The 22,475-nt window shown below is 38.7% G+C and overlaps 2 protein-coding genes across 2 annotated transcripts in view; one reads left to right on the forward strand and one right to left on the reverse strand.

Annotated features, from left to right (window-relative positions):
- Positions 1–18,114, reverse strand: part of LOC135690233 (protogenin B) — a 55,812-nt gene extending 37,698 nt beyond the window's left edge. Inside the window, exon 1 of the mRNA XM_065207734.2 lies at positions 17,951–18,114. The gene's annotated coding sequence lies outside the window, so the exon portion shown is untranslated. The remainder of the gene's footprint in view (positions 1–17,950) is intronic.
- LOC148960635 (uncharacterized) lies at positions 6,059–7,813 on the forward strand. The gene is made up of 2 exons (XM_089108596.1): positions 6,059–6,194; positions 6,779–7,813. Exons 1-2 carry the CDS (start codon positions 6,135–6,137, stop codon positions 7,811–7,813), a joined length of 1,095 nt encoding a protein of 364 aa, XP_088964722.1. The 5' UTR covers positions 6,059–6,134.
- Positions 18,115–22,475: the final 4,361 nt, after the last annotated feature.

Here is a 22,475-nt window from a genome sequence, read left to right on the forward strand (position 1 = left end):
ATTGCGACAGACAGTTTGGCATTGCGTAAATTCGATAGAAGGCAGTTGTAGATTTAGGCCAAACTGATTTTTTGAGAGGATAATTCCACTCAAGGTAGCAAAAATGGAAGATCAAGCCAATGGCGAATGTAATTCGAGACAAGATTGTCTAGGTTTTGGACAACCCAGGTCTTTGGTAGATCAGCAACAGTAAAATGCCATGAAACTTTAGACAGAACATAACGATGGTATAACAGCAGTTTGTTTTAAGGATGGAGAGGTAAGTCGTCAATATCCTTCATAAGAGTAGAGTAAAGAGAAAAAAAGTGTAGATTCATGATCTTGGTTACTCATAATAGTAACCACGTAAGTTGAATCTACAACAACTGGTATGTCGTCGCTTGGCAATCTTATCAGAGTCCACCTATTGTGTCCACAAACCAAGCACCGGTTCTGGGGTTTCAAAAATATCCACAAACGCAGCCAATGGCGGCGCCAGCCACTAAGCTCTGTGGGGGGGGGGGACAAAGCAAAATAAATTAAGCCACAACCTTTTAACCATCAGAAAAGGCCCTTATACCAACAGGGAACGCCAGTTTTGTCCGAAGTGAACGCCTATGACTAACTTTTGTTTGAAAATTGGCAGTTTGAAAATCATAGGATTACATCACAAAAAGCACGGTGTCAAAATATTACCCCTCCCCCAACATTTTCTCATCGGATTTAGACGAAATGCAAAATTGATCCTGCCGAGAACTGGGGGGACGTGTCCCCCCAGTCCCCCCTGTGGCGCCGCTACTGCCAGTCACGTTTTATCTGGAAAGTATAGAATTTGCATGGATATAATGAAATCATGGCAACTGGAAGGCCAGCACAGGGACCGCGCACCACTCTTAAAGTGGAGGGGCTGAAATGGGTGTGACCGAAATTTTTTTGAGAGCACGCCCCCTTGAACGCCGGAAAACGCCCCTTTTAGAAAATGCTTGCTTATTTCTATTGAATTATTATAAACAGTTTGGTTCAGAAAAGATATCATTAACTATAAAATAGATAGAATTAGCTCGAGGGTAATAAAAAACCAAGCTAACCAAGTTAGAAAATACATCATATCATTAAAAAAGGTGAAACACCTAGAACATTTTATTACAAAGGATTTTAATGAAAAGCATAAAATAGTTAATGTAATATATTTTATCTCTATCAAAGATTTGATGGGGAAGGACCCCGTGCTCATGTGGCCATAATCTTAGCCAATTTGTAACAAATTCAACATTCAACTGATTTTGCAGATTAAATGATATTTTATAATACTCTTTCCGTTTATATGGTCACAACTGACAATCTCTTTAACATATGTTTTTGATTTATTGAGAATCTATTTAGTTTTAGTATCCCTCAGATATCTGATTAATTCCCACAATATCGTGCTACAATAAACCATGGTGAAGCTATAGCCTCTAGTTCCCCTGGCTCCGGACTTATTTAGGCCCCTTTTTATTTAGGCCAGGTCCAAAAACTAGTTTTAAAAGAAGATTGACACACTGTCTGTTAGAACCAGGGACGACGGAGAGAGGGAAGGCACGGGGGGTCAACCGCCCCTGTTGCCCGCTTTGATAGGAGGGGCAAAGAGGGCCAAAGCTCCCTTTTAATAGAAGTGCCATTGATATTATAATTATCAAAAGATTCATGTGAAATTCTGACTGTACTGCCTTGTTCATGACGACGTTTCTCAAAGCTTGTAAAGGAATTTCTCATACCTACAGAAAATCGAAACAAAATGACATTATTTTTCAAATACCCTATAATTTTGGTAGCTTGGAATTATTTTTCAAATACCCTTCTACTCAACCTTGCCCTCTTGCCCCTTGGTCCGAAATGGAAAGATATTTAAATCCAAAAGAATCTCCAAAAAGCCATGCCCTCCCCCACTTTTTCGGTAAGCAAAAAATTTCCATAGAGGCCCTGTTTTGAAGCACTAAATTCAAGTTCGATGTATAGAACTTGGCCTCACCTCCTTGAAATTCGTGGCGTGGGCTCTGCACTATGCATGCCATTTTAAGCAAGATTTACCAGGGCCTTCGACGAAGGGGGGCCGGGAGGGCTATGGCCCCCTCATATGCAAAACAATAGAGTTTTTGATCAATAGATTTTCAAACTGCCTTCACATAGCCAAAAGTGAGTAATGGGCGTTCCCTTCAGGTAAAAATTGCGTTCCTTGTTAGTAAAAGGGGGTTGTCTGGTGCTAAAAGGGGCGTGGTCTAAAATATTTTGTTTTGTCCCCCCAGAGCATAGTGGCTGGCGCCGCCATTGGTGACTGGGTCTCAGACAGACATTGGACGTCGCGCCACTGTTCACAGGGACGTTTCTCTACAGTTAGGGAGCTCATAGCTTACTCAGGCAAGAAAACACGAGTGCACGGTGTCCAGACTGTAAGGTAATTTTGCTGCGCGGGGAACGCCAAAACAATAAAAATTTGTGGGTAATGAACGTTTCCAAGAAATTGTGCGCTCAGAAAATTTGTAGCAAGGGTTTAAAAGTGATCTTGTATTCTTCTCTTTGATTGAAATCAGAACTCTGGCGTTTGAATGCGGGGTATTCGCAGGGAACATGACCAGATAAGCAAATATTCTATGCGTACTCTATAGAAGATTCTTAATAATACGCAGACGGAATGAAGAATGAAAATTATTGCGCGGGGAACCTATTCTGACGAATTTTGCTCTAGTAGGAACCTTAAATGGACGTTTGTGATTGAGAGAGTTGGGCATTTAGAGACGACCTGGGCCAATGGGCATGGATTTTTGCATTTGTTTCAAGTATGAAGGCCAAGAAGGTCCTTACCTTGACAGTCTGGCATGGGGCCTTCTTCATGGACTTGTTTGCATAGGCCAATATAAGTTGCATAGGTGTAGGACACAAAGGGGCTAGAAGGGGTTGGAGGGGGTTGGAAGGGGCTGCAGCCTTCCTGTCAGGTAACGTTTATAGCATTTCAGGTGGGCAAAACCGAAAGACGAGGCCCTGTGTGAGCGGAATATTTTTGCGACCACGTCGTTAGATTAGCTTATGATACATTGCAGAATATTTCTTGGAGCCATTCTTTTCTATCGTTTAAAACCTTTTACTGCTTTTAGACATACTTTTGTTACGTTCGACTCGACTATGAAACGGAGCATGCAAGAAGAAACTCAGATAACAAAGATAATTCAGCTTTTCTTCGTCTTCGATATTCCGCTACTTAATTTTATAACCTCTTCTGTTACCTTTTCAACATACATCTCCGCTCCTTTCTCCTCTCTCGCTCACTTATGACAACAAAAGTAAATCTCGTTCCAGTCCCTCATTACTCACAACCTCACATTCTAGACCTCGTCTCTAGACCTCGAGGCTATGGGGCAGTTTGGTCCCGTGCCTCCTTCTCGGCGGCCTTGATCCTACCCCAAAATAATGTTGTCAATAACTCCCTGTGCGACAGTCTACACAGCACAAATCTCCTAATCCAACTCATTTTTGTTTAATTTCGAGAATATAGCCTAAGAAAACACCATGAAATACCCTTGAAGTCCAAAATGAGTATTTTGAAACCAGGGGGTAGGTAATGTGGGCAGTGGCAGCGCCAAGGGATGGAATAGGGGTAATTACCCCCCCCCCCACCTTTTCTCAAAATATGGTCTACATTTCTTCTAAAAATGGATTAAAAAATGCTGGGAAGGGGACAATCAAATTTCCTTAGGAAAGTTAACTTGATACAAATCACTGAAAAGAGGAAAAAGGGGCGTGGCCCCACTGGCCCATTACCCTCCCAGTCTGTAATTGCTGGCGCTGGCACTGAGTGTGGGTCCCCAAGCCAATATTCTAGAGAGTCCCTGAACTAAACCTTTTGAGGTTGCCTCTTAATCCACTCTCCCATTTCTGTGTTGGTTTGTGCATTTTTGTGTGTTACCATCGTACTTTATTTTTCATATAGTCATTTATATGTGTCTTTGAAAAATATTGCCAATTAAATTGGGTGAGATATGGCCAATTAAATATTTTTAGGTTTTCCAATGAATTAATTTTGTTTTGGCATGGTTCATAAAGTTTACAACAAAGAACAAATTAAAGTGATTTGTCAAGAAAAAACCTCTCCTCGCGCGACCACATCTCAGCCAATTTGTAACAAATTTAAAGGACTTTACACTTTGAGCAGGGATATTATACCCGATCGATCATTTGATCAAAATTCGAAAATTCTAAAGGGATTTTATGACGTCATCAATTAGAAATTCTTATAATTTATCAATGCTTAACAAAAATGCCTCTTTGATGAAAATGTGTTCGGATATTGCGGTTTAAGTGAAGTTTGTCCTTTCTTGATGTTAAATGATTACTGCATTTTCGATAAACACAACAGCGGAAAGAGTGGCAAAAATACCGGATGTGAATAATGGTTTGACACTGCCAATGTTTGCAAATAATAAACAGATGAATTGAGTTTCCTGAAGAAGCTATAATTAGAAGAAAATAAACAAATGCTTGACTCTTCTAAACAGTGGCGTAAATAGATGGGGGTCAGGGGGGCCAAAACCCACTGTGAAGCTAAACAGCTATTTGTCGGGAAATTTCTGATCTTGTCTCAAATATAACACGGCCATCTACTTTTTAACCAAGTGTTACAATTTGAGGTGAAAGACTGTCATCCCCTTTCAATTTAACTTCGTGGTACTGTACCTCACAAAAAGAGGGGGGTCAGGGGCCAAAACCCCCTGTGAAGCTAAACAGCTATTTGTCGGGAAATTTCTGATCTTGTCTCAAATATAACACGGCCATCTACTTTTTAACCAAGTGTTACAATTTGAGGTGAAAGACTGCCATCCCCTTTCAATTTAACTTCTTGGTACCGCACGAGGGGCGATTCACTCTTGCAAATAGCGTACGAGATTTTTCCTAAAACAAAAGGATTTTTGGGGACTTTCAGATAAAACAATAGGACTTTCACAAAAGGTGTACGAGATTCTCTTAGAGTGATTTGCACTTCGGTACCGCACCTCACTAAAAGATCCTTCTTCCAAACCAGCAGCCACTGGAACAGGGGGCTCCTGTCCTTTCATAATTGCTACTAAAAGTTTGAATTAAAGATTGTATTTTGTAGTTGCAGTTTTGCAGTTTGTTCATAAATACACATGAATTATGAATTTTCTATTTTTTGTAATTAAGTTTTTTGACAGTAGATTTATTCATTTTTAAAATTAGGCCTACCCTGAGTAACAGAGTCTCCATTACTTAGTCTCAGGAATAAAGCTAGGAACTAGTCACAGAAAAATTATTCTTTGTCATCGCAGTTGTCTAGAATACTTTACCCAGGGTATGAAAATATTTGGGATAGTAAACTATTTTTATATCGCGGCGGCGCCCATAACCCTAGGTTGTAATTATATGCCTCTCCCGATCACAAACGTCCACTCAAGCTTGATTCCCACTAGAGCGAAAATTCGTCAAAAATGCGATAAGTATGCGATAAGTATGCGATAAGAATGCGATAAGAATGCGATAAGGAATCAGTCAGTCATTTGACGTCCATATTTGTGAGAGCCGTCGGAACGAAATCATATCGGGAGAGGAGGGGTGCCCATTGTCAGTGGCGTAGTTTGATCTTCCAGAATAGGGGGTGGAGGGTCATGAGTTGTCAAATTCACCGACGAAGACATAGAAATTCAGGTACTCTTTCACCTACCGATAGACGATCTTACCGACAAACCAAGGAATTTTTGCAGCAACTAAAAACATTTACCGACAAACCCATGAAGAATTGGGGGTGTCACAGCCCCAACACCCCCCAAACGCTAGCTACGCCCCTGCCCATTGCATTGCTTCCCATTCAGTACACTGTTATATAGAAAATTCACTAAAGTTGGACTAGTTTGTGGTATTGGAGGGGGGGGGGGGTCCCAGTAGCTTCCAACTGCCCTGAGCGCGACACATTTTCTTGAAGCATTTCCATCGCATGTATAAAGTATTATCAAAGATAATGGAAGTGTGACTGGATAGGAAACTAAGCTGGAGAACAATAGGTTCTTATCAAAATGATGCGCGCGGTTTAAAATTTCAACTTGAGGGCTATGGTCATTTCCGGTTGCGCTTTTTAGTGGCAAGATCTCTCGACGTTGAACTTCAAAAAGATGGAATTTGAATATTTTTCAGACGACATCAACTTAGAAGACTTAGAGGTAGCGGCAGAGGTAAATTATGTTTATTTCCACAATTTAATTTTCAGTAAACCAATCTCAATGCGTAGAATGGATCGGCAAGCCGTCTCATATGGTGGCCTAACCGGCTTCTAAAACTTTATCCAAAACTTTTTCGTTGCCGCAGAACTACCCGTATATCGTCGATCGTATAAAAGCTGCAAGATAGCAAGGTAACATACGATATTAAGCAATACCTGATTAAAAAAGAGAACTAATCATTAGTTTCTCCCTCTGAAGCAAAAATATGGAAAAGGATACAACAAATATATAACATGGAACGGGACCGGTAGTTGTGATGAAGAAGGTTTTTTCGCAAAAAAGTGATTCTGTCATTTCAAGTAGTAAGCATTTACATATTGATATACTAGTGCTTGAGCATAGTTTCATTTTGTCTCCAAAATAACAATGGCATCATCTCTTGAATTTTATTTTAACTTGGCTCCTATAATAAATTCCATTAAGGAAGTATTTGCTTTTTTCCCCAGCCCATTATAAATACCATTGATATATACTTTATCATACTAACTAGTTGATGTTACATAAGTAGACACTATAATTATTTGCTTTGATTACAGGAAGTAACTGTGGCATTTTGCAGTGACAAAAACACGCAATTGATTATTGGAAAAAGTCAAATGAAAAAGAAAAGAAAAAGACAGACAGAGCCCAAACCAAACGCAGGTCATCTTCAAAATATCAACATCAGTTCAGTTTATAAAGAGGCATTGAAGGCTATGTCTGAAAAAGAGATGCTTCAACAACTATATAGTGCCACAATCAAACGCCTTCTTGATGCACCTTCTCCAAATTTAGACTTTCTTAGCAAACGCCTTGAGGATACAGTAGCAGGAAAGGCAGTTTCCCTTGACAAAATGTGGCAAAAGTTCCATCAAATATGGACAGACAATGAAATTGTTACTCAACTACAAGATTGTCTTGAAATTGAACAAGGATTCTCCTCCTGGCTTATTTTTGAATGTCAAGAAGTAATTGCAAAGAAAAACTATGCAATAACAGAAGACAAGGAGGTAGAGAAACAAATTTTATCCAGCAATGAAAAAGAAGTAGTAACATATATTTGTGGTGCAATCCTTAATAAGCTCACAAAAAAGACCTATGACAACATGCGTAAAGTTGAGGAAAATAAAACTGCATATGTTTTGTTAAAAGAACGATTGGAAGTCTTAAATGCTTGTAAGGGAGAAGAGGGGAAGCAAGAAGGCTCAACCAGACTTATAAGCACTCTAACTAGGGGAGGTTTGACATACCCCAAGGAATCTTTTGCAAAAATACTAGAAAAAACAGAGCTTGTTTTCCGAGACCACATCTCCACCCAGAAAACAAGGATAAATGTGCAAGAGATTCTGGGCAACTGTCTACTAGAAGATGCAATTTTGAGTAATTTGAGTAGAGTATGCCAAAATTGTTTGGCCTCAGAACCTGTAAAAGAGGCAACACTGAAAGACTGCATCCTAATGTACATAAAAATCAGGGCTCATTCACATGCCAAACATATGATTGAAGAGCACAGGATGACCAAAAAGATTGACAAGAAAGAAAAGGCATTAAGAAAAAAACTTAAAATCACAAATGAACAAAAGAAGCAGTGATTGTTATTGTGATATGATTCATAAAACAGCATTATACTAAACAAAACATTAACCATTTTCATTGCAAAAAACATAATACATATACATAAATTGGTTATTATGAAGTTTTATTATAAATTGGTTTATTATCAAGTTTCTGAAAAGCTGTTACACTATGTATAATTAACTATGCAATGTTGTACTTCATATATATTGAAAAAAATTTCCAACAAACAAAATAGCTCTTTTTCTTAAAGGCAACTTTAACTCTTTCAGTTTGTTTGAAAAATCTCTGCCAAAGTGATGCGGGGGAAGGCTGGGGAAGGGTAAAAATAAAAATAATTTTCTTTCCTTTAGCATCTTTTGGACATGATTCCAAACAAGTTTTTGTTTTGTAATGGCCAAATATGCATGGCTATTAATGTACAGGGGCACAAGTATGTTAAAATTGAAATCAATACAAGACAAGATCCTGTGCTTTGAAAATAAATCATTCATCTTAATTGGAAAATGGTTTCTTGATTTATGAAATGACAGGTGTATGCTGCTGACAGTTTGCAATAAGGGGTCAAAAGGTAGATATGGTCTCATAAAACCAGCCATCCCCTTATGTATACCTAAAAAATCTCAGAACAAATGAAGATTTCAGGTCACAACCCAAATTTCCTGATGCCAAAATTATGCAGTGAAAAAGGATTGATTAAGTATTCTAACTAGAAATTTTACTTGGAAACAAATCAGTTCGAAAAGCTAATTGATGCTAAAGTAAGTCTTGAAAAATAATGAAAAATGAGTTTGAAAGAGACCCTGGTCATTTCTTTCTCCTTTTCAATGGGCTTGTTGTGATTGTTATTCCTGCTGCTGGCCGCTTTATCCCTTTTGTATTCCCCTTTGGTGTAATGCTTGTTGCAATGCTCCTTTGAATACGAAATTTGTTTTCTTGAAACCCAAAGGAACTAATGTTGGGGTTAGTTGACCTCCGCCCTAAGCCTCTGTGTCTTCCAAAATGGTCTTCCAAAGGGTCTTGGCAAAATCTGTTTGTCAGAACGTATTTGAAGCCATTCTGAAGGAGATATCTCACACATTCTACAAGTGAAAGAGCAGTAGTCTGCAGCCCCTCATATGTTGCCTCACTCAAAAACATCTTTCTTCTGTCCTCATCTGAGAAGTTACCTTTTCTGTTTTTAACTGCATCTTTCCATCTGTTAAGATACACAAAAAACTCATCTTGAATAAATCTAAACCTCTCATCATTTATATCTTTGTATGGCTTGAGGAATGGTTTAATTTTATGATCTCCCTCTGTAAGTGACCTCACATTGCACAAATCAAAAAACTTGTCAATCATGAGGATATAACTTGCTGTTGCACTTGCTTGAGTGGGACCATACTCCACCATTACCTTACCAACTGTCTCACTCATAACTTGTGCTGCTAAATTAACACGCATCTTGCTGTATGGGTTAAGATAGATGTGCTCATTAGTTAACTTTGGCAGCTTCCGAACCATACACTTCCTGTCTGATTCATATACATCTACCACATGACTCCAAACAATGTCCTTCTCATTCCACATGAGACGCTTCTTACCAAATCCTGAATTTGCTAAGTTATTTCTTGCAGTTTTCAGCAGATGTGGGTGGTCTGAAAAAAAGAACAAAGGGCGCTTCTCAGCCCCACTGAAGACATTTATTGTCTTGTGAGTTATTTCCTTGTCTTGCCCATGGATTTTAAACAGCTTTTGATTACTAGTTGCCTTATCACAAACAACAGCAATAACCTTTAAACCAACATAGGTCTCACAAAATCCAACTGCTTGCCACATTAAGGGATATAGCATTCCACAGGTGGCAGTACGAGTTGCAAAGTAACCTAAAGAAAATTTCAGTGATGATGCTATACCGCATATCATGAAAACCAATGCATGTGAAGCAACTGATGGTACCTTGCCATCAAAGCCACTGCTCTTCCTGAAAATGTCATTCAAATCTGCTCCAAGATCAATAAATCCTACAAGTTCTCCTGAATGTTTATCGAAAACCAAGTCATCGCTTACAGATACTTCGTCAAACATAAGAATAACATACTTTGCAATTCCATGCAGCTTCTCTGTTTGATCCTTCAAATCATCAAGGACTTCTTTCCTGAAACCAACAGAAGGGTGGACAATGTTCGAATAGTCCCTGAGTGTACGTTCAGATGGCAACTTCAAAACTAAACTTTGTTTTAGTGCTCTGTAAGTGGAAGGTGAGCGCATGTGCAAATGCAAAGCAAACCTGATCATCATAGGGTGCCATCTTAAACCTTTATCGGATGACTGAAAAGCCTTGCACTGTTCCTTCCAGAAAAGTTTCTCAAAAGAATTCTCTGGAAATTGGCTAGAAACATTATCAATAATTTTGGTCAGGTCTGCATGCACTTCATTGTCTAGAAATATGCCCTTGGATCTAATTTCTCTTTCCAGTTGCTGTATGGTGGCCTCTAGCTTTTTCTCTTTTTGACGTAAAATCTGAACTGCCACAACTAGTCGCCTTTTAGCAACCCTTGTTAATGGAGACTTTAGGCTTATTGGTTTTGTAACAGATTGTTTTTCAAAATCCAATTGTCTTTGTATCTTTAAAGCTATCTTTCTGCATTCAGTGCAAGATTCAGAAGACTTGACCAAGGTGTTGCAATGTTTGCTGTATACTTTGTCAACTATTTTGCCACTGACCTTGGTTTTGATAAAGATAAGCTGCTCAGACTTTTTTTGGCCACCTTGCCTTAAGGCATGTTCTTTTATTATTCTGTCAGTTATGCCTAGGCAAATGTGCCACTCTTGTATTTCGCTTAATAACCAGTGAATTCTTTGTCTGCAAATGCTGTGCTTGTAATTTTTGTACAGAAGGTGATCCACTGGCAGCTCATTGAAATTTGTTTCAACAAGGAATTCTAAAGATTCATCGACAGAGAAATTAAGATCTATTTGACCGTGATTTATCAAAGCAACCTTTATGTAGTTTTCTGTTTCCACTATTGTCACCCAGGGTGCCTTTATCTTTTTCAGATCCTTCTTCAAGTCACTGAAGTTTAAATACTTGTATGGCAACTGCGTTTCATCTAAAGAACTCCTTTGAATATGACGTCTTGGTTTTGGTTTTGGCGTAATAATACTCTTTTCAGCCAAGAATTCTGTTGGTATAGACCCAACAATCAGGTCCTTTCTTCCTGTTTTTCCTATTAAACGATTTAAGAATTTTAGAGTTCATACCATCAATAAGCTGACACAATTAAGGGTGCACTGCAAATCTTTACTGGGGGAGTGGGGGCAGGGTGACAATGGTTACCTTGACTTTTTAGCACCAAATCAGTGTCGTCGGAAAGAAATTCATATTGGGGGAGGGGGGAGGGGGGATTGCTGGAAGCCCACCTCTGTCTAGCAAATCAGTTTGTGAAAATTTTAAGGTTTTCCTCCCATATAAAAAATTTCATTTGTCCTATCCTTCCATAGCAACACCCACTTTTCCGAGTAATGCGGCCCCATTTGATAACATAAAAACATTTTACGCAAAATAATTTTTATTTGATAAAATGAGACAACTTTATGCAACCATTTTCAAAATTAATCAAAGCAGTTTGAGGGAGAGGAAAGAAGAAAGAAAACTGAACGTGTTTGATGGCCTAGGACTTACGACTAAAGAAGGAAATAGCTTTTGAAAACGTACCTATTTTAAAACACTCCGGCTTGAAATGTCGAGAGCATATGAAGGCTGCTTCGGAATTGAAACTGGGGTCACATCTGTTGACTACTTTAATAAGCTGAGTTCTCCAAGCCTTTTTCTTTTGACATTTGGTTGAACTTGGTGGTATTTTGTGGAAACTTAGGAGAGGGTAAACCTCTTTACTTTTATAGGTACTACAATTGACCAAAGCACAACGCGCAACCATGGGCGAATGACACTGTTAATGAAATTCACAGCAAAAATCAAATTTCGAATAACTTGTAACTAAGTTTCTTACAAGCTTACCGAACGAAAACTTCGCCTACTCTATCGAAATCGCGTGATAAGTTTGAAACCGGAAATGAACATAGCCCTCAAGTTGAAAATATCAATGAACCATAACATGATCCATTGTTCTAGCAGAGTTTCCTATCCAGTCACACTTCCATTATCTTTGGTATTATGGAGGAAATCGTCCCACCTTTCATCCTGTGAGCTGAGAGGTGAGATCCCACTCTTTTATAGAATCCTTTGTGTTTTTCGTATTGCGTTTATATAGAAAACAGGCCAGTCTGGTTAGGTGAGATTCCACTGCATGAGAATTGGGATCTCACTGTGGTGTAATTTCCTTATCAGAAGAAGAGAAAGCTCCATTGCCCTGAAAGCAACCACCCAGCCCCCCTTTTTTCAATTGAAAGAGCAAAGTCATAATTGACTGCTCATAGGTCACATTTCTTGCAAAGACGGGGGAGACTGTTGGAATAAAAGACTCATTGCGTGACCTTCGTGACTGAAAATTTAATAACAGAACAATAAGCCAGCACTGTTTACTCAAAATCTGGTCTTTAGAATGGAGTTTCGTTCGGATAAACTAATCTATCAAGATTTTATTTTGCGTTATGTTAATCTACGGGGCAACGGGAACAAAGAGCGGCTTCAGAACTGATGGATTTATGGAGCTCGTGATATGTACAGTGATGACGTAATCAATTTGGATCAACTCGGATTACCAACAGCCACCCAAGCAGGATCAATGGCGACACTAGCCATTTAGCGAAGCCGTCGGAAGCGGGGGGAGGGGACTGTAGCTCCCCAATAATTGTCAAACTGTTCTATGTTTCCTTTATAATAGTGTACTGAATGGGGACAATACAGAAGACAGCGCCCCCAATGTAAATTTCGTTCCGAAGACACTGATTAGGCTTTGGGGGAGTGAGGGGGTTTGGGCAAAACAAATATTTTAGGCAACGCCCTTTTCAATGTTAGTAACAGTCCCTTGCACCAGAGCAATTCCGATAATATGCCTGCAAAATTCCAACTGTTATTACAGGTGTGGGTTGAAGAAAATATCTTAGCCCCCATCTTCTCCACCCTCCTTTCCCATGCCCCAAAATTCCAGCGTACTGTCTGAAAGAGAACATGACATTCTGGGCAACATTATACTTTTTCTCTTTCTTCTTTCTTTCTTTCTTTCTTTCTTTCTTTCTTTCTTTCTTTCTTTCTTTCTTTCTTTCTTTCTTTCTTACCTACTTTCCTTCCTTCCTTTGTTTTTTTCTCTTCTTCTTTCCTTCCTTCGCTCATTCATTCTGTCTTTCTTTCTTCCTCTCTTTCGTACTTTATTTTTGTCTAGCTGGGAAGCAATGCTGCATACAAAAATTGGCTTTGACTCAAAACAAACGGCACCAACATTGAATTTTCAAGTGAGCAGTCACAGCCCAGACGCGTTCCCCGCGCAATAATTTTATCCTCAAATCCCGTCCGCAATAGTCCGCGAAGTTGCAGCACGGACTTTCGAGCGAAAAAGTTAAATTTCAACTTAGTAGTAAAAGTTTGAAAGTAGTGTTGTAGTCCTTTAACAGGGCTCTGATGAGCAATAGCTGAAATTACATCTATTGTTTGCGTGAGCGTGAAAATCAAAAAATTGTTCGTGAATGCGTGAATCACAACCACTATGGAGGGCCCCCAATTTAAGGGGGGGGGGCAAATAGGGGCAGTTGCCCTCCCTCAATGAGTCGAAGCAAGTCTCGCCCCCTTTTTGAAATTGTGCGCCCATTTTGAAGAATGAGAATCAGTCACCGTGAGGAGTTCCTCAAGTTATGTTGTTTATTCCGAAAAGGTAATTGAAATTGTTGTATACAGTGTACTCTCGTCACTAATTTTTGAAAATTTTTCAGCGCCCCCATTACCAACTGCCCCTCCTTCAAATTTGCTTTAGATCCGCCCCTGATGTGACGTTTACAAGTGGGACTAATTTACGTTTGCCAAGGAGTGCCCTGGATAAGTTGAATATGTGCAAAGTCACTTTGAAGGGCACGATTCGACTGAATACGCAGAGGTTTCAGTGTAAGGCCCCTTCCAACCCCCCCCCCCCCCCCCCCCCCCTCCCCAACAAACTCATCAATGGCTCTGATTCATTTGGGAAATTAAGAAGCTGGGGGCAAATTTTGCAAAAATTTACAACCAAAGAATTTCTAAGACCTATATCAAAAGATTTTGTAAAAAAGCTTCATTTTTTACTATAAAAGTGGGGGGGGCTATGACCATAGCTCCCATGTCATTAGTGACTCTGCATAGGAAAGTTCAGCAATGTTACTGGCTCGAGAGTTTGCGAAAATTGATGATATTAGATATCAGAAGAAACAAGCGGAGAAACTGTTTCTTCAACTTATCTTATATCTAACAGTACTATAGGAAAGACGAAAGATTGATTGATGGGTATCATTGGGAAAAAGGACAAACGAAAATGCTCATTGGACAGGGCCCCTAACAAAGAGGGGGCAGGAGGCATCTTTTTCAAAATCTTGATCTTTTGATATCATTGTTATATTTTCTCATGCCCCCTCCCCCAATTTCGAACCTGTATCAGAGCCCATATTGGAAACATAGGACGTTCATAATTTTTTAGGGGGAAGCCCCCAAAGAAGAATAGAGGCTAAAGCCCTTACTCAAAGTGAAAAAATTCTTGAAAGTCCCCTTATAAGAATACTCTTTTACTTAAACTTTTCGACTTGAGAATAAAAAAGTAACTTTGATTGAAAGCATGGAAATGATAATCAACCTGATGGCAACAGAAAATATATTTCAGATTTACTTGTTCAGATAAACGAAAATTGATGACACAAATCAGTGACTGTGCACCAGTCTAAAAGTAGGAGGGCTCTTTTTGAGGCCACGCCTTCTAGAACGCCGGGAAAACGCCCCTTTTAGAAAATACTGGCTTATTTCTACTGGGTTTTTATAAACAATCTGGTTCAGAGAAGATATCAATAGATATAAAAATAGATAAAATTAGATTGGGGATAATAAAAAATCAAGAAAATCACCTAGAAAATGGACAAATAGGGTTCCCAGTCAAGAAGAACTGCTACTACTTAGGAGTATACTATCCAATGTTATGTTAGACCATAGTTAGAGTAAACTTTCCAAAAAGTTTTCTAACATATTATCCCAAAAAGTGGAGGGGCCATAGCCCCTGCGAGCCAAATGGCCGCGTGGTGCCTGACACAAAGTGTGGTTGGTAAAGCTCGCCTTTGATTGTCAGCTTCTTAGCTGATATATTACCAAACCCAGTATCCTTTTCTGGTAATTTTAGTCTTCATAACAGCAAAGCTAACAAGGGGGGGAGCTCAACAGGCTCACCCCCTTGTTTTTTCCACAAGATGACACTTCGGAGACTGTCTCTACCCTTCTGATTTTCAAGATGGACATTTTGATGTTGTGAGATTGTGATTCTTGCAAATGGGTTTCTTTCTCAGCATTTACACGCTGGGCATCAGCCAAATAAGTTTTCAAGCTTTCTTCTCAAATTGAGCTGTTGCTCTTTTCTCTATGCTGTGCACCTATTGGCATGGGAGGGGGTTCACATGCCCCCAACTATTTACAAGCAACAAATTATTTGCCCCTTATCTGATGGAATTTCCCTTTCATTTGCAACTGAAAGGTGCCTCTTTTGCATTTCCAGAAAGACAAAACAAAAACCCTATTTGGTGTGCCCCTGTTCAGGGCCTCTGTCCCCATCACTTGTTCACAAGACAATAAAGCTTTTCCAAAAGCTTTTGTTATGGGTGTTAAATGTTCATTTGCCCCCCTCCTCTCCCCCATGCAGTCATCTATTACAAGAATCAAACATTTTTGCCTAAATTTATAGAAAACAAAGAATGTGTTTGAATTGTTTAGCAAACTGAAACCAGCCCCCATCTACTGATCACAAGAAACTCCCATCCAGTGGGGTATCACAAGTTGAACAAAACATCAGGTTCTAAAACTAAAAAATTTTCTCTTTAACTAGCGGTACGCTCACTTATATACTTCATTTGATGGCATTTAGCACTTTTTAAAACAAGGTGAATGCAAGCAAATAAAAATAGGGGGATTTCATCTGATGGTTATTACTTATTAATGTGTGAAGTTGATCCTGAAACCCCTTGGGAAAAGGCCATATGACAATAACAACACATCCACTTTGATTATAGAACAATGCAAAATTTAAATTGCTATCTTTTTTTCTCATTCATAAAATATGAAGTCTTTTTAAATTAATTCATCAGGGTCTCTGACAGCTTTTTTGCAAAACAATAGACAGTTCTCATGAAACTGATACTAAACTGGAGGGGCCAGAAATGTAAAGAAAGTTCCTCCCCCCCCTCCCCTTCTAGCCCCAATTGTGGCAAACATTTTGCAGGATGCTGTTTTACTTGTGTACTTTGGTACAATGTATTTGTTGTATCTAAATGTTTATTTAATTAAATAATTAGAGCTGATTTTTTTTAGTAAAAAAAGGTGGGGAGGCTATGACCCCTTCCCCCTGTGATGCGAGCCCTTAGAGAGCACTCAATAATTATTTTGTTATGTGTACTCTAATTTGCCTCCCCCCCCCCAAACTTGCAAACTTGCATGGGAGCCCCTGTTTATGTGTAATGGAAAGGTTCACAGACCCCTGCCTAATAAAACAAAATTTCCATTCAACAACTAAACGAAAACATTAGTTACCACTAGTGATTATTTTTCAGTGGTAGTAAGCAAAGGCTACAAATCATATTTTGTAGTAGGGGATATGGCCAGACCGTTTTTAGTGCAAAACATGTCAAAAGCCAACTTGGTACTTTTGAGATATGATTTTTCAATGGTTTCAAATACATTTGGGGAACTATTAGGTGGCACTTAAGCATTGCCGGTGGCTTAAAGAAGACTTCTTAAAAAGGAGGGGGAAAGGATGAGGATCATGGATCATGTAGCCCAAATCTATGAATTGACTCCCCTTATGTAACCCACTGTAACAAGCCTCCACCATGGAAGTAAAAACTTTAACTTGGTCCTGAACTCAAACTAAGCTTTTCCTTTGAAGTGTCATATGCCATAATGACAAATTGCTATATTCCATAATAAATCACATCCATGATTGAAGGAAAATAGAATACCAAATCTAAATATGAATTTTCATAACATTTTTTGTTGTCAAAAAGTTGCCAAATGTTTGATTTTTCAATGTATTCTTTTAAAAATGCATCAAAACAGTTTTCTTTCAGATAACATTGATAAGCCCCCCCCCCCCTAATAAGCCTCAATCCAAAAACATTATCAATTGGGGGCAAAGATTTTGGGGGCAAAGATGGTTCATTCTTGAGTTTTTAGCAATGTTTGAATCATTAGGTGGCGAAGTCTAGGGGAGAGAATAATTAGAGGCTCGGTAATAGCAATGGTAATAAAGATATGCCGGAGGAGGGGGCGATTGCCTCCTAAACCTAATTAACCCCGCCCTTGATCTGAACAATCAAAACATTATCCCCGTGGTTAATGGGGGTAATTTGGGACCTTTTCCCGAATTAATTGGGAATGGTATGGCGCTATAAAGAGCAACAATGTTTAGCGATTTTGGCAATAATTGATCTTTGTCCGCACTAAACTGTTTAAATTTGAAAGAAATAAAGCTGTTCACTGAAACGAAATCAATTTAATTTGACGGATTGCCGCCGACAAAAAACACGACGGAAAGCATTGGTGTCACGCACGCAATATGTACATACCAGAAAATGCCGATACCAAATGACACAATTCATAAAACAAGAAGTTTTTAAATCTAAAACTAACTCTTCTTTGCTATGAATATCTGAATTTTGCAACTGAAAGGATCGTGAATATGAAAGCGACAAAGAGGTATTTTGCTCAATTCGGCATCATCGAGAAACATACCGGCTCGGCACTCAAAATCTGATTGCAATGCCAAGTTTCGACATCCCGAAGATAAAAACAACGAAACATGGTCTATTTGCTGCACACGTACAAGTTACTTTAACTTCAAGACAAGTTGCAGTTAACAAATCAACGTTATGAGGTCAAAAGATGAAAATTTCGTCATTGATTTCAAGTTGTTATTTTTAACGTGAGGCCATCAACTTGAGGTCACGCAATCACGAAATGAAGTTTAAAAGCGAAAATAAAGCAAAAATCAGGTACCTACCCTGATAGAAAGCACCAAAGGTCGACCTTGAAAACTGCTGAATCAACTGGCAATGCAAACAGCTTCGTTTTAGGCGAAAAACTTGAATCTTGGGGTTTTTTTACACCAAAAGCACGTTTTCAATCGCAGATGCAACCAAAGTTCTTGTATTTCTGCCGATACAATCCTAGGATGCGCCAGCGCAGAGGATGCTCCTGCGTCATAGGGGTGCTGTTTTAGAAAGATATACAGGAACAAAGCAATACGCCGACGAGAATGCAATGTCCCCCTGATAAGATTTTTAAAAATAAATTAGCCAGGGTTGCCAGATGCTTGGAATGCTTGGCGGCCAAATATTTTACGCCTGACGGCCAAATTTGGCCAGCCAAACAAAATATACAAAACAGCTACATTTTGGCTAAGTCTTCAGAATAATAGTGTAATCAAAATTGGCTTTGTTTGTTACAAAAGCTCCAGCTTGCTTTCAATTTCAAATTTTTGTTATCTTTTACTTTGTTTCTTGCTTTGTCATTTGCATGTTTAAGATTATTTTAACAAAATTTTGAATATTTTCTGTGCAAAAATTATCGTTTTCTTAGTATTTTTGTGGCTTTCAACATGCGGCCAGAATTCGGCCTACTTTTGCCTTTTCGGCCAAACCAATTTTAGACGGCCAATAGCTTTAAAAAACAGCCAGAATATAGGAATTTGGCCGTCAAAACGGCCAAATGGCAACCCTGAATTTAGGAGGTGAGTTTTCTACACCCTTTTTTGAAAAATGAAAACACGGGTTCTCAATATTCTCAAAATCATACCTTTGTCAGCAAAAATGGGGTAATTACAATGTAACAAGTTTGCTCACACTTTGTTTATTTATTTTGAAATTTTTTGTTTGTAGCAGAATTTTAGAATGAGAAACTGAACTGAGCTAAAATTGCTCTCAAATACGGCAAAAAAATAATAAGAAAATCGGTTTTAAATATTAAATAGTAAATTTCAAAGCGATAATACATGTGTAGCCTCTTTTAATTCGGTTTCAGCCACCGCACTTTTCAGACCCCTCATTTTCTCAACGCTCCGCGGTGCCTGGGCAAAACCAACATAAATTGTGATCCTATACAAGGACAGGGGCGGATTTGAAGGAGGAGCAGTTGGTAGTGGGGGCGCTGAAAATTTTTCAAAAATTGGTGACGAAAGTACGCTGTATACAACAATTTCAGATCCATTTTCAAAATAAACAACATAACTTTGAGGTAATCCTTGAAGCAAATTAACCTATCGGTTTCATAAACTTTTTCACCTGATTCTCATTCTTCAAAAAGGGCGCACAATTTCCAAAAAAGGGGCGCCAGACTTGCTTCAACATGTCGAGGTAGGGGCAACTGCCCCTATTTGGCCCCCCCCCTTAAATCCGCCACTGTACAAGGATGCGAGTGATGACTTCATTACATCAGACGATATCGAGGGACCAGACATGCTACTGTTTGATCGACGCTATTCTTGTAAATATACTGAACTTTGTACATTCCGTCTTATTATACGGTAGTGAATGCTGGACAATTTCGGCACAAATGGAGAGCAAATAACAAGCAGCAGAATTGTGGTTTTACAAAAGAATGATGAAAACATCATGGGTAGATCACGTAACCAACGAGGAGGTCTTATGAAGAGCTGGAACGTAGCGGAAGATTATGAAAACCATAAGGCAGAAGCAAATGGAGTTCTTAGGAAATGTTATGATGAGGAAAAAGGACTAGAAGATCTTATGCTGACGTGTAAACGGGAAGAGAAGTACACTCTCTTTTTATAAGAACCAGTAAATTTAAGTTCAGGCTGACTGTTCTTAATTTTTTCGAAAATCTGAGGCTGGATTGTTCGTAATTTGTTCTTAAATTAAGAGGGTGTAAGCAGTGCTATTGCTAGCTTTTTCGCTCTAAGGAAGTGTTCAGGCCTCATTTGCCAACAAAGTGAGTGAGACAGCCTTAATTTGCTGACAAATTTGAATATTCACCGTAAAAGCACCCACGCATCGCTAAAAATTCTCGATTTTGAGAAAAAACGTTGTTCAAAATTGCATTATGCAGAAGCTCAGCCTCAGCTTGTTTTTGATTTGTTCTTACCTTTTGACCAGTTTTGAGGCTCGTGTTCTTATAAAATTGTTCTCATAAAAAAGTAGAGGAAGACAGTGGTTGACGTATCTTGAAAGTCTAAGCAAATGGATAACAGAACAGGTTGATGAAACAGAAAAATCAAAAGAAGCAAGACCAGGGTGGCGCTAGAAATCAAACCACGATGTGCCGACAATCTTAGAATAATTAAAGTGCCGACGACTATAAAAATGGTTGTAGCAAATAAGAAACACCGCAATACGCCGAGAATAAACAACAATAAATACACGTAAATCAGTGAAGGCTAATATTTCGCCCCGGCATACGGGGCTTCATCAGAGCAAAAAAAAAGACATTTCATATAAAGATGGTTGCCGACATATTTCATGAATACCCCTTTACAGTATCTTTAAATCTTAAAATGTTTTGAAAATGAATGACAAAAATGTTTTGATCCGTCAATCAAATCGTGTATACGTTTTTTTAAAAAGATCGACGTTCAAGCATCTTGACCCGCTTTTACTGAATACCATGTAATTATCCTGTTGACAGTGAAAATGGCTACGCATTTCATAGTTATCACAAGCTCTGGGGCAAGACACCCGAAAAAACTTCCCTGCGAGCGAAACGAGCAACAACATTCTGCGACCACGCCCTTTTGTTTAGCTGAAAATACATTCCAGAATATTTCTTGGAGCCATCTTCGTCCACTTGTTTGAAATTTTTTACTCTTCTTGAGCATAATTTTTATGCTTGAATAATTCCATTCTTAAAAATCGAATTCATTACTTTAAAAGGCCCCATAGACCCTTGAGTCCTCTTTCCCAGTTGCCCCCTTTCTCCCCCCTCTTTGCGGTCCTAGTTATTTGCTGCTACTCAGATTCCTAATAAATCACGGGGCTGGGTGACAGCTTTTAATAAAACTTTTACTCAAAAGGACCTCCAAAACAAGAGCCTCCAAATTTGTTATTTTTAATTGATTCAAATTGGTCAAGTTGACGCTGAATTTTTCAAACGTTGTTTGCAAATGGTGCCTGAACACAACCATTAAGCCAATATTAAGCAATTGCACTGCTTACTCCCTTATGATTTAAGAACAAGTTAAGAACAATCCAGCCTCATAATTCTAATGGTTTAATGGTTTTACTGAAAAAAGCCAGCCTGAACTTCAACTTAATGGTTCTTATGATAAATTCCTCCTTGGACAGTTTCAAAATGCCGACAGTCCTTCTTCTTTTCTTATAATTGACTGTCGACGGGGTGTCATTGGGAACTTTTAGGGGGCAGCTGCCCCAGAGGTGGCACCAGAAATCTTCCGACAGAGGGGTTGAAGCTTCCGACAGGGGGGCTAAAATGACTAAAATAAGCAGTTTTCGTACGGTTTTTGTCAACTTTGCTCCGACAATTTATACTTTTATATTTTTGATACTTTTGGATGGGGGGTTATTCGAGGGGGATCCTATACGAGGGGGACGTATAAAATTATTGTAGACATTAAGAAGACATTATTAAAAGACCTCGTTCATTTTAGTAGAAATTTCTTTATGAGCAGTTGATTAATTATTACAAAAAGTATGAATTTTTGTAGTAATTTAATAAAACGCCAAAGGCAACATGAGATGGTAAAAATCAACAAATCGAGAGGGGGCAAATTCGAGGATTTATGGTAGCAGTGGGGGATTATTCGATGGGGGGGAGAGGCATTTCGAGGATCTACTGTACTACCTATTATGACAACGAGTTACGAAACTGCTCTTGGCAAAGCAAAATTAGGTTTGGTTGGTAAATTTCTTTTTTATTGGTATTATAACATAGTTATTAGCTCTTATTTTAATCTTTTAAACAGGTCAGGTTGAAAAACATATGTATGAGCCTTTAACCTGTATAAATATTATAAAATGAAATGAAAAATGAAAATGTCGGTAACATAAACAAGGGAGAAAATTTGTTAGTATTTCTTGTAGATAATTCGTATGATAAGAATTGAGCTTTTCCCCGTCTTAATTTTGCCGAAACGTCATCGCATCTTTTAAGATGCAATGGTGCATACTATGTTTGGTAAGTGGTAACAATTTAATCGACGAAGAATTTACATTATCAAGAATCAGATAAAACAAATTTAAACAAAAGAAAGTAAGATAACAAGGTCAAAAGGGAGGTCCTTGGGAAATATTTAGATTTATACCACTTAAATCATCGGAAAACATCTTTCATCAATTTTGTCAATCATCTCCCTATGATTTTCTCGCTAGGTAGAAAGATATTGCGTAGAGAAACTTGGTTGCCCTCTTTGTTTGTCCCGTCTACGTCACAGGTTAGAAAGTGAGGGGGGATGCATCGAAAAATTTAGCACCCACAACAAAAGATTTTGGAAGAAAGCTTTATTTTTTGCAAAAAAGTAGGGGAGCCATGGCTCCCCTTCACCGGAGTTCCTGCGT

The sequence above is a fragment of the Rhopilema esculentum genome, chromosome 1 (genome assembly GCF_057945365.1).
Source record: "Rhopilema esculentum isolate cy_ngs chromosome 1, ASM5794536v1, whole genome shotgun sequence".
In the NCBI taxonomy this organism is placed as follows: domain Eukaryota; kingdom Metazoa; phylum Cnidaria; class Scyphozoa; order Rhizostomeae; family Rhizostomatidae; genus Rhopilema; species Rhopilema esculentum.